General features: G+C 37.3%; 1 protein-coding gene across 1 annotated transcript in view; it reads left to right on the top strand.

The window, feature by feature from the left end:
• Positions 1 to 727: 727 nt before the first annotated feature.
• LOC107288378 (complement component receptor 1-like protein) overlaps positions 728 to 12,140 on the top strand; it is a 16,432-nt gene continuing 5,019 nt past the window's right edge. The window contains exons 1-9 of the mRNA XM_015816989.1: positions 728 to 1,094; positions 2,213 to 2,401; positions 3,190 to 3,286; positions 3,773 to 3,858; positions 6,250 to 6,447; positions 7,849 to 8,031; positions 8,867 to 8,936; positions 9,599 to 9,930; positions 11,225 to 11,321. Coding sequence (XP_015672475.1) covers positions 728 to 1,094; positions 2,213 to 2,401; positions 3,190 to 3,286; positions 3,773 to 3,858; positions 6,250 to 6,447; positions 7,849 to 8,031; positions 8,867 to 8,936; positions 9,599 to 9,930; positions 11,225 to 11,321 — 1,619 coding nt within the window. The remainder of the gene's footprint in view (positions 1,095 to 2,212; positions 2,402 to 3,189; positions 3,287 to 3,772; positions 3,859 to 6,249; positions 6,448 to 7,848; positions 8,032 to 8,866; positions 8,937 to 9,598; positions 9,931 to 11,224; positions 11,322 to 12,140) is intronic.

Below are 12,140 nucleotides of genomic sequence, written 5' to 3'. Positions count from 1 at the left end.
GAAGCCCGACTGGTATGGGTCTAGATAGACTGCTTCATCCAGGTGCCGAGGGAATTGCCGCGCAACCACACTCTCAACAACCTTCGCCGCAAAGCGAAGGTTGGAGACTGGACGATAATTGGCCAGTTCATCTGGGTCCAGGGAAGGCTTCTTGAGGAGGGGCCTCACAACGGCCTCCTTAAGGGCCGCAGGAAAGGCGTCCTCCTGCAAAGAAGCGTTAACAATTCCCTGGAGCCAGGCTCGTGTACCCTCCCGGGCTGCCAGTACCAGCCAGGAGGGGCACTCCTACACTAAGAGTCAGTTCAGGGAATGTTTTTAACAATTGGTTAATTTTTATTGATGATGGATTATTTGAAGAATATAAATGTTGAAAAAACAGTTTAAATTGATTTGGGCCACATCTGATTATTGCTAATTTTAACTGCATTAACACGTGTATTGCCACTGGTGAGGACAGCATGTTAAGTTTTCTACTCTTCCCTTGATCCAACTTGCCAGTTAATATATAGCCAGTTTAATATAGCCAGTTACGCTTGCTAAATATTTTATCATATAAAAAAATTAGTAAAGCAGTATGTTCAAGAAAGAAACTCTATGCAAAGGAGAAGGGATTAATGTCTACTTGGAAAACTTGAAGAAGGTTGAGGAGGCTGTCCATGAGGAAGAACAGAATGAGAAATAGTAATTGGACAATTAATAAAACAAGCTAAAAACAACTAAAGACAGAATGGGACAAACATGCTGTGGGATATCTAAACACTTGGCATATATGTCAGAGCAAATGAATAAACAAGCTAAGGAAATATCACGGCAAATAGCAGATAGTGTTCAAAGAGCCTGCAATGCTTATAATATGGCTACAAATAACACTCTTGACATAGACAAGACTGAAACGTGTGTTTCTGAAATAAAGATTGAACTGGCAGATTTACTGGATTGTAGCAAGAGAAATAATGTATGGATTAAAGAAGTGGCAGAGAAAAGCCGAATAAATAATTTGACTACTTATCTCATTTCTAAAATTAATGACCTGAGCTCTAATATGAAGTTGATGGATAAAGATATTGAACAAGCTCACTGGGTTTACTTTCCTAGTAGCACACAAAACCTATAGACATTTTTATTAGAATTGTGAGCTCAAATATGAAAGATAACATTATAAGAACAATATGTAAACTGAAGGTGATTAAATGGGGCTGTGAGAGAATATTGTTCTTTCAAGCTATCAGTGTAATTGAACTGCAGCAAAAAAAAGAAATTTAAGCTACTGATAGAAAAACTTATGCAGAATGAAATTAGATACAGATAGGACTTTCCTTTCAAGTTAACTGTTTTTATATCAAAAAGACAAAAAGTTATTTGAACTCTGAGATGCAGATGGGTGAAGGAAGGTATCTATCATTTGCCTTTGGAACTGTGGAAAACAGAATCAACTAGTCTACACAGGGCTTTTTTTCTCATAGAACGCCCAGAACGGAGTTCCGGCACCTTTTTTGGATGGAACCTTGTAGGGTAGGCAAGGCGGGTTGTATGATGTGTGTGAGTTCTGGCACTTTTTTTTTTTTTTTAGAAAAAAAGCACTGAGTCTACAAGCAGAAGATTAGTTAAGAATACTGCATTGAGCTATGGAGTACCAGAAATTATATTGACTGTTTTTTTTTTCTTTTTGAGTCTTCAGATTCTGAGCAAAGAGAAAAAGGAGGGAGTTAAATAAGTAAGGAGAATGTCAGGTACAAGGAACTAGAATAATACTGGAAATTGAGCAGAGCAATATGCTTATTGCTACTAGCCTATTTACAAGAATCTAGCCAAATTACACTAATTACAGAATAACTAGATAAGCACTCCAAAGTTCAAGGAGGATCTGTCTTCTGCTGTTTCCTCCCCTGCAATGATTCCAGGCTAGCCAGTCTTTTAGTTCCTCCCACAACTTTAGTTGTAGATTACACCACAGGGGAAGAAATACATCAGATAATAATGTACATAAATCTATGGTTAAGGAACTAATGTAATTAAAATAGGCTGCAGTTGGGAATTGCCCTGGTACAAAACAGATAGAAAAACAAAGATGGTTGTTGAATTGGACTGTATTTGAGCACATTTAGCTACAATACTTTGTACATATGGTTTGTGGCTTTATAAATCATCCCACACTTTCATTGCAGATCTCTCTTTATTACTCCTACTTGAAAACTTCCTTTTTGATTTCTAGGTAACTGTACCTCTCCAGTACCACCACCCCACTCAACACTAAAGGAAGATCCCCCCCAAAAAAGTTATCCAGTTGGGACGAACCTGACATACCATTGCATCACAGGTTATGAATACATACCTGAAATTAACCCTTCAGTTACATGCCTGAACACTTCAAAATGGTCTGAAATTTCAGAATTGTGTCAGGGTGAGTATCTTCATGATGGTTCCATTCTGAAAAACATATCATCTGTGTTCACATTTCCTATATCTTAGTCTTTGCTTGCTCCTCCCAAACATCAATATAAATTAGTTGTTACTAATTTAACAACTGCAGTGATTCACTTAACAACTGTGGCAAGAAAGGTCGTAAAATGGGGCAAAATTCTCTTAACAACTGTCTCACTTAGCAATGGAAATTTGGGGCTCAATTGTGGTCATAAATCAAGGACTTGTAGTGTTGGAATTATGAAATATCTCCACTGAGCACTTGCTTCATTAGGCTAAACATATCTACTTTCCTTAGCCATTCATTCTATGACTTAGTCTCTAGCCCTCTTACCATCTTTGTTGCTATCCTCTGCACTCTTATTTGGGTCTAAGCAGTGGTGGGATTCAGCCAGTTTGCACCACTTCGGCAGAACCGGTAGCTAATTTCTTGTTGCTCAGGCCCAGAATGGACTTCCAGAAGTGGCATCCACACAGAGAACCGGTTGTTCACATATTTGAATCTCACCACTGGGCCTAAGCATCTTTTTTATGTCATGGTGACCAGAACTGGACACAGTATTACAAATGTGGCCTCACTAGTGTAGTATAGGATTTAGAATTTAGGTTAACATTACATCTTGGACATAGAACTGCAGCATTTCCACATGATAGGTTTTCTCTCTGTGGGGAACCTTTATTTCCAATCCTCGGATGTACCAGATCTGCATCATTTCTATACTTTTCTGAGAAACCGCATAATAACATACATGTTAATTATTCTTCCAGGGAAAAAATGTCCTGCTCCAATTATAGAGAATGGCAAGGTAGATGCTGAGGATGACATCCGCCTTGGTGGCAGTGTCACTTTCTCCTGTGTACCTGGGTGAGTTGTAGTTCATCTCTTAAAATAGTTGCCTTAGAAACAATAGCCACAAAAATCAGTTAAAAGTAAAATTGAATTTGTTCTAAATTGTTCTTCTCAAATGTAATATATAAACAGTCTACCTCCTTAGTTTTTGTATATAAATCAAGAAAAGTACGTCTACCTGCTGCTTTTATATACGAATATAAATCATTTAGTGCGAAATAAAATGAGTCCTTTGCTCCCAACTGTGGAACATTCACCTAGACAGCATTTGTTCTGCTTGTCTGAGACTTTTTTAACCCGCTTCTTAAAAACTGCTTCATGGGACTCCTGCTTCTTTAATACTCTATTTTCTTTAAATATTTTTATCATCATTATTTTGTTTATTTATTTGATCATTTATCAAATTTAAATACCACTCATCTTGCTCTCTTATAATTCTTAAGAGATAACAACATAAGATTTAGAAATGTACATTCTGAATTTCTTTTTCTTTTTGTTTAGGTTTAGGCTTATTGGTGAAGCTACACGTAAGTGTATTCTGAAAGACGGCAAGGTTGACTGGAATAGCGCATTGCCACATTGTGAACGTAAGAAGAGATTTTGCTTTAAACTCATTAAAGTTTATGCCAGTATTGTTTGGTGCAGCTTCCAAAAAGGTGCAGTGTAATGTCTACGCTAAGATACAAGGGGGAAAAAATCTAAGGATTCCTGAATGTAAAGAGTGCAGGCAATCCTCCCTTAATAACTATTCATTATTCACTTAATGAGAATTTGACAGACAGAAAGTTACGACAGAGTCAAAAAAATGTAGTTATGACCTGTCGTTGAATTTACAAGTGGTTCATACAGATCCCCTCAACCCATTTCAGGAGTTCGGAAATTGGGTCATATTTTATAACCAGTTGCAGCATCCTGAAGTCATAGTGACTTTGATTCATGACTTTCTATTTCCAGCAGAAAACAGCAAAAAGGCATATTGGATATGCTGGATTCATTTATCAACCAAACTGTTCACTTAACAACCACATGATTTGCTTAACAACTGTGGTAATTTACTTTATGACTGCTGTAATAATTTTAAAACTGAATCAGGTCACATAGTGGCCTGCTTAAAAATAGCAATGACAAACAATGCTGATTGTTAAATAAGAGCTACCTGTACTGTAGAGAATGGGTTCCTTCAACATTTTGGTTTAACTAAACAATGTATTACTGTTCTTCATCTTGAAAGTTCCACAGCTTTCCATACATAACAACCTATTGCTATTCCTGAGAATTGGAAGCTTAGCCCAAATTTCTTGTATTAATGCTTCTGCTTTATTACTAAGATTGGAAGATATATTCATCAACTAAATAATCTATTAAACTGCCAAACCATTTTTATACTTCCCCCATAATAATTATCAGTCCCACTGTTGCCTAATCTATGTTGCAGTAATTCCCCAATATCTCCAAAATAAGCATGTCTCAATTCTATCAATATAATGAAAACATCTGTTCTAAGAATTAGCAAAATCCATTTTACAGCTATAGCCTTTGATTGCAACAATGGCTAGGTGAATCCAAATGATTGTTTGTTTGTTTGTTTATTATTTAATATCTATGCCTCCCATCTCATTACTATAGTGACTCTGGGTAACATACAATATAATAAAGAGTTAAAAAGTGTTGTAACATGATTTCTCCTCTGCTAAATGCAAAGTAAGTTTTTTGCTCTCAGTTGGTGGAAGGAATAGAATAGAGCTAGAAGGGACCTTGGAGGTCTTCTAGTCCAGCCCCTTGCTCAAGCAGGAGAACCTATACCATCTCAGACAAGTGACTGTCCAGTCTCTTCTTGAAAACCTCCAGAGATGGAGCACCCACAATTTCTGAAGGCAAGCTGTTCCACAGGTTAATTGTCCTCACTGTTAGGAACTTTCTCCTTAATTCCAGGTTACTTCTCTCTTTGATCAGTTTCCAACCATTGTTTCTTGTCCTGCCCTCTCGTGCTTTGAGGAATAATTTGACCCCCTCTTCTTTGTGGCAGCCTCTCAAATACCGGATAACTGCTATCATGTCACCCCTATTTCTTCTTTTCTTTAGACTAGCCAAACCCAAGTCCTGTAGCTGTTCCTCATATGTTTTAGTCTCCAGGCCTTTGATCATCTTAGTTGCTTTTCTCTGATTTTTTTCCCCCAAAGTCTCAACGTCTTTTTTTTTTTTTGTAGTATAGTGACCAAAATTGGTTGCAGTATTCCAGGTGTGGTCTCACTAGGGTTTTATAAAACAGTACTAATACTTTGCATGATCTTGATCCTATGCCTCTGTTTATACAACCAAGGATTGTATTGGCTTTTTTGGCTGCTGCTGCACATTGCCGGCTCATAATCAAGTGATCATCCACTAGGACTCCAAGGTCCCTTTCACAGTTACTTTTTTTGAGCCAAGTCTCACCTAACCTGTACTTACTGTATATCTTTGATTTTAACTGCCTAAATATAAAACTTGTTTTCTCCACATTAAAACTCATTTTGTTGGATAGGGCCCATTGTTCCAATTTGTCAAGATCTTTTTGGATCCTGAGTTTGTCTTCTGGGATGTTGGCTATTCTTGCCAGTTTAATGTCATCTGTAAATTTGATGAGTTCCCCTTTGATTCCCTTATCTAAGTCAATGATGAAGATATTGAAGAGTACTGGACTTAAGACAGAGCCTTGTGGTACCCCACTGCTTACTTCTCTCTATGTGGATGTAGTACCATTGAGGACTACTCACTGAGTACATTTTGTCAGCCAGCTATAAATCCATCTGGTGGTGATGCTGTCTATTCCACCTTTTTCTAGCTTACCAAGTAGTAGATTGTGGTCTACTTTGTTCTCTGGATGATTATTTACTTGCCTGTAATAACCCCTTGAAATAGCCAGAATATTCTTCCAGTGCCAACGTATGGCTGTAATTCTAATTAAAAGGTGAATTCAAAGACATTATTCTCTCCCTCAGACATCCCTTGTAAGCGTCCTGACAATATTCTCAATGGACAATATGACCCTAACCCTAAAGACGAATATTACATTGGATCAGTAGTAATCTATAGCTGCAAGCGTGATTTCTCCCTGATTGGAAATTCAACGATCACATGCGTAACTGCAGAAGATGGCCTAAATGGAAGGTGGAATTTCCCTGCCCCTGAATGTAAACGTAAGGAAAAATAGAAGTGTCTTTAAACTCTAATTAGCTAAATTGCTTTTTTAGTTGCTGTTGTTGGTAAATAAAATTCTTGCAGGAAGCAAATCATTACATAATCTCTGAAGCTCTGGGGTCCCTACATGACAAGGGAATTTTAAAAATAACAAAGGGGACAGTGTCATAAAACTACTTTGAGAAATACTGTAATAGTATATAATACATAGAGGAACTGTAACTGTAATTCTGGTCTAATTAAAAGGTTAATTCATAGAAATGATTCCCTCCATCAAACATCCCTTGTCCTCGTCCTAATAGAATTCCTGATTCTAATTACAAATATTAGTATGGATGAGTAGTAGTCTATCAAACTGAGTAGTAATCTATCAAACTGATTTTCCCTTTTTGGAAAGTCAAGGATCACAAGCATAGTTGCAGGAGATGGTCTAAATGGACAGCGCAATTCATAAGGCAACTATGAGAAATACTACTGTAGCACGTAGTATTTAATATTATACAATCCCTACATGCACATATAAATATGCTGCTTTTTCTAAAATTTGGATTTCTCAGCTGAATCCAAGTGACCACTTAGTGACCACTAAGTCTTATTGGAAGATAATAATATTCAGATTCACTATAAAAAATTTGTTATATTGTTCATCTCTTTTGGGGATTGCTTGTAAAATGACTGCGATTTCCAATTTCTGCAACAATAAGTAGCAACAATCATCCAACATAGTTGCTAGGTTAGATAAGCAACCATTTAAAACCCCCAAAATGTGCAGTAGTAATGATAATACAGACAGTCCTTGACTTACCATAGTTCATTAAGTGATCGTTCTAAGTTACAATGGTGTTGAAAAAGTGATTGATGACTGACGACCATTGCAGCATCCCTATGGTCCCATAGTCTAAATCTGGATCCTTGGCAACTGACACATATTTATGACGGCTGCAGTGTCCCAGGGTCATGTGATCCCCTTTTGTGACAAGCAAAGTCAATGTGGAAGCCAGATTCACTTAACAAACAGGTTACTACTTTAACAACTGCAGTAATTCACTTAACAACTGTGGTAAGAAAGGTCATAAAATAGGGCAAAATTCTCTTAACAACTGTCTCATTTAGCAATGGAAATTTGGGGCTCAATTGTAGTCATAAATCAAGGACTATCTGTAAAGAAAACCATGTACTTGATGGTATGAAAATCAACTGCAAAAACACGAAATGAAAAAAAGATCAACCAGATATTATATTCTAATTGTTTAATCTCCGATACTGACAGAAGAAAGAAAAATAAAAGCAAATGCTAATTAAATATCCTTTTTAGACAAGAGCAGCTCCTGCTTGTTTTTATTCATACGCTGTTGTTCGCAGCTGGTTTTTTTTGTTTAAATGCTGCTTTCTCTTTTCAGAGGTCAAATGTGATCGACCAAAAGTGGAAAATGGGAAAATAACTGATTTATTTAAGCCTTCATATACCTATAATGAGGCCATCGGCTTTGAATGCAATTCTGGCTATTCTGCTGTGGGAAGCCTCCATATTAAATGTGGGGCTAACAGTTCGTGGGTTCCTGCCAGCCCCAAATGTGTCAAAGGTAACTATTTTATGGTCCTACACGAAAGTTGGTTTGACATTTAATACAGAACATTCTGTCTGGCTAATCTGAACCATCATTTTCTGCTTTTTCCCTAATTATTGCCTCTGCTACTCACTCTTTTCCTACAAGTAGTGGCCACCACTGTTCATTCAGATGACAGGTCTTATTGACTAAATTATTGGAAATATGCCTATGTCCCTACAGTTCTCCATACCAAAAGGGACTTGATTTCCTCTTAGTCTTCTCTTGTATAAGAAAATTGTTATACATACAACCCTTTTAATTAAATAGTAATAACTCAGTTGCTTCAAAAGAGAAATATGTACACAAACCATTTTGGTCCAGTGAATGAAAAACCTCCCTACACACCTGATTCCTCCTCCTGCTTTGGCTAGATTCATCCTTTCAGAATGTGGTATTTGACTGCCTTGTCGATAGTTACAGATTAGGATCCCATTTAGTTAAATTTCCCTACTGGATGAGACTGAAATAAGAGATCAAATCTTGGGAAGCAGAAAGATGGAGGCCTCCTATGAAGCTTACTCAATAACCATTGGTCTCTGTCCAGGCGTGATTTTGCACACTCACTTATTATACCTTCATTCCAAATCTGAATTATATAAGTAGAGCTTTTGTCTAACCATAATATGAACAAAGGATGGCCAGGAAAACAATATGTACATTGTGCTAAGCCATGCTTTGTTAAACTTTTGTTTATTTGGCATGCCAGATTAAGTGGATATAGCTAAGCTATAAAGCATGATTTATAAGGTGAGATCACAAATTATGCTACACCAAAATCCAAATGGTTTCTGAATCCTCTGGTGCATAGTTTCAGAATGGGATACAACACAAGCACCATGCCAGGAAATACAAAAGTTCAAATCTATCAAGTTTCTGCAGTAATTTTATTTATTTGTTTATTTAAGGGTGATATGGTAGTTTTTTTTTTATTAAGTATCCATTAAATGACTTAAAAAACACAATGTTGAAAGTGCTTCTGAATACATGCAATTTTCATGTTGAATTATGAGCTGCTTTGGGTGATAGTATTGGTTGCAAAATGGGATAAAATTTAAGTCAGAAAAATGAGAAGGATGCCTCAGACCAATGCCATTATTACAGACAAAAGATTGCCTGAGCTTGAAAGTTTCTTGTTACAATTCTTGGGTAAACTCAGTTTTTTCTAGTATATAATCAATACTATAAAATGCTAACATAGAGAGCATCCCTACCACTCTAGTACAACGACTGATGTTGAAATTTTCATTCAGCCTCCAAGGTCAATTTGTGGATATAAGAGCATTGTTGGGTACATGATAAAATGACCTTTATATAGGCCCCCCTTTTCTGGCCACCCATCGAATGTTCTTTTTTGGTCTGAAATTCATGTAATACTGGGGAAATTTTACTAGGAGAATTTCCGGTGCCTTTTGATATACAATATATTGGCTTCTGCTGTTGGCTTTGTTGGGAATTGCCCTGGTACAATACAGATGGAAAAACAAAGAAGGTACTTGATGGTGGCCATATCTGAGGAAATTTAGCTGCAATATTTTGTTAGAACATGGTCTCCTCAACACACACAAACATACACACATACACACACAAATACAAATGGTTTGTGGCTTTATAAATCATCCCACACTTTCATTATAAATCTCCTTTTATTACTCCTGCTTGAAGAACCTTCTTATCAATTTCCAGATAACTGCACCTCTCCCATACTGCCACCTCATTCAACCCTTAAGGAAGACATCCCAAAAGAAGGCTATCCAGTTGGGACTAACCTGACATACCACTGCAACACAGGTTATGAATATATACCTGGAATTAACCCTTCAATTACATGTCTGAACACTTCAAAATGGACTGAAATTTCAGAATTGTGTCAGGGTGAGTATCTTCATGATAATTCCATTCTGAAAAATATATCATCAGTGTTTATATTTCCTATATCTTAGTCTTCGCTTGCTCCTCCCAAACATTAATATAAGTCCAATAAAAATACAAAACTAGCAACTTGTTTTGTGCTTCATATATCCTAGCTGAGATCCACAGCATTCTAATATATTCTCCAAAGCACCTGAGGGCAGGACAAGAAGCAATGGACGGAAACTAATCAAGGAGAGAGGCAACCTAGAACCAAGGAGAAATTTCCTGAGAGTTAGAACAATTAATCAGTGGAACAACTTGCCTCTAGAAGTTGTGAATGTTCCAACTCTGAAAGTTTTTAAGAAGAGATTGGACAACCATTTGTCTGAAATGGTATAGGATTTCCTGCCTCAGCAGGAGGTTGGACCAGAGGACCTCCAAGGTCCCTTCCAACTATTCTATTCTATTCTATTCTATTCTATTCTATTCTATTCTATTCTATTCTATTCTATTCTATTCTATTCTATTCTTTACAGTGAGTTAATAATGATTGAAAACAGGAAGAACAAATTCCTTTCTTTCTGAAAACTACCTTATATGGGCAAGAGTCTAATCTTCATTGGATGTATCTTCTGCAATCAGGATCGGGCTTATACAGAGTCCATCTATACACTCCAGAAAGCTCAGATTATGGTAAATTGAGTTTTGATAAAACCATGTGAAATTCAGAAAGGAACAAGACAGAGTGTCCTTTATCCCCTTTGTTATTTATTGTAGTGTTGGAATTATGAAATATCTCTACTGAGCACTCGCTTCATTAGGCTAAACATATCTACTTTCCTTAGCCATTCATTCTATGACTTAGTCTCTAGCCCTCTTACTATCTTTGTTGCTGTCCTCTGCACTCTTTTTGGGGTCTAAGCAGTGGTGGGATTCAGCCAGTTCGCACCACTTCGGCAGAACCGGTAGCTAATTTTTTGTTGCCCAGGCCCAGAATGGACTTCCAGAAGTGGCATCCACACAGAGAACCAGTTGTTCACATATTTGAATCTCACCACTGGGCCTAAGCATCTTTTTTATGTCATGGTGACCAGAACTGGACACAATATTACAAATGTGGCCTCACTAGTGCAGTATAGGATTTAGAATTTAGGTTAACATTACATCTTGGACACAGAACTGCAGCATTTCCACATGATAGGTTTTCTTTCTGTGGGGAACCTTTATTTCCAATCCTCGGATGTACCAGATCTGCATCATTTCTACCCTTCTCTGAGAAACTGCATAATAACATACATGCTAATTATTCTTCCAGGGGAAAAATGTCCCGCTCCAATTATAGAGAATGGCAAGGTAGATGCTGAGGATGACGCCCGCCTTGGTGGTAGTGTCACTTTCTCCTGTGTACCTGGGTGAGTTGTAGTTCATCTCTTAAAATAGTTGCCTTAGAAACAATAGCCACAAAAATCAGTTAAAAGTAAAATTAAGTTTGTTCTAAATTGTTCTTCTCAAATGTAATATATAAACAGTCTACCTCCTTAGTTTTTGTATATAAATCAAGAAAAGTACGTCTACCTGCTGCTTTTCTATACGAATATAAATCATTTAGTGCGAAATAAAATGAGTCCTTTGCTCCCAACTGTGGAACATTCACCTAGATAGCATTTATTCTGCTTGTCTGAGACTTTTTTAACCCGCTTCTTAAAAACTGCTTCATGGGACTCCTGCTTCTTTAATACTCTATTTTCTTTAAATATTTTTATCATCATTATTTTGTTTATTTGTTTGATCATTTATCAAATTTAAATACCACTCATCTTGCTCTCTTATAATTCTTCTTTCCAATAAAAACTTTTTATTAGTTTTTCAACTAACCCCCCCATCAAAGTCTTAATACAAATATGGTATACGTTAATAAAAATCATATTAAATACAGACATAAACATTTCAGAGCAGCTCGGCAGCCCCCCCCTGCATCCACCCTCTCTTTCACCCTTCCTACCTACTTCCCTCCTCCCCTCCTATCCTCCTACCTACACCTCTCTCCTCTTCAACCACCCCACACATCCCACCTCCTTCCTTTCCTCATCCTTCGGATGCAGTTTGGGGGTACTGGCCGAGCACCTCCTTTTCATAAAACTTTACATTATTTCTCTACAACATTTTAGTACACCAACTTTTACATATCTCTACCCTCCTTCCCCCCCCCCCCCCCCCCCCCCCCCCCCCCC

The sequence above is a fragment of the Protobothrops mucrosquamatus genome, unplaced genomic scaffold, assembly GCF_001527695.2.
Source record: "Protobothrops mucrosquamatus isolate PMUCROS unplaced genomic scaffold, P.Mucros_1.0 scaffold546, whole genome shotgun sequence".
NCBI lineage: Eukaryota > Metazoa > Chordata > Lepidosauria > Squamata > Viperidae > Protobothrops > Protobothrops mucrosquamatus.
Note: the sequence above shows the minus strand (reverse complement) of the source record. Positions and strands in the feature narration are given on the sequence as shown.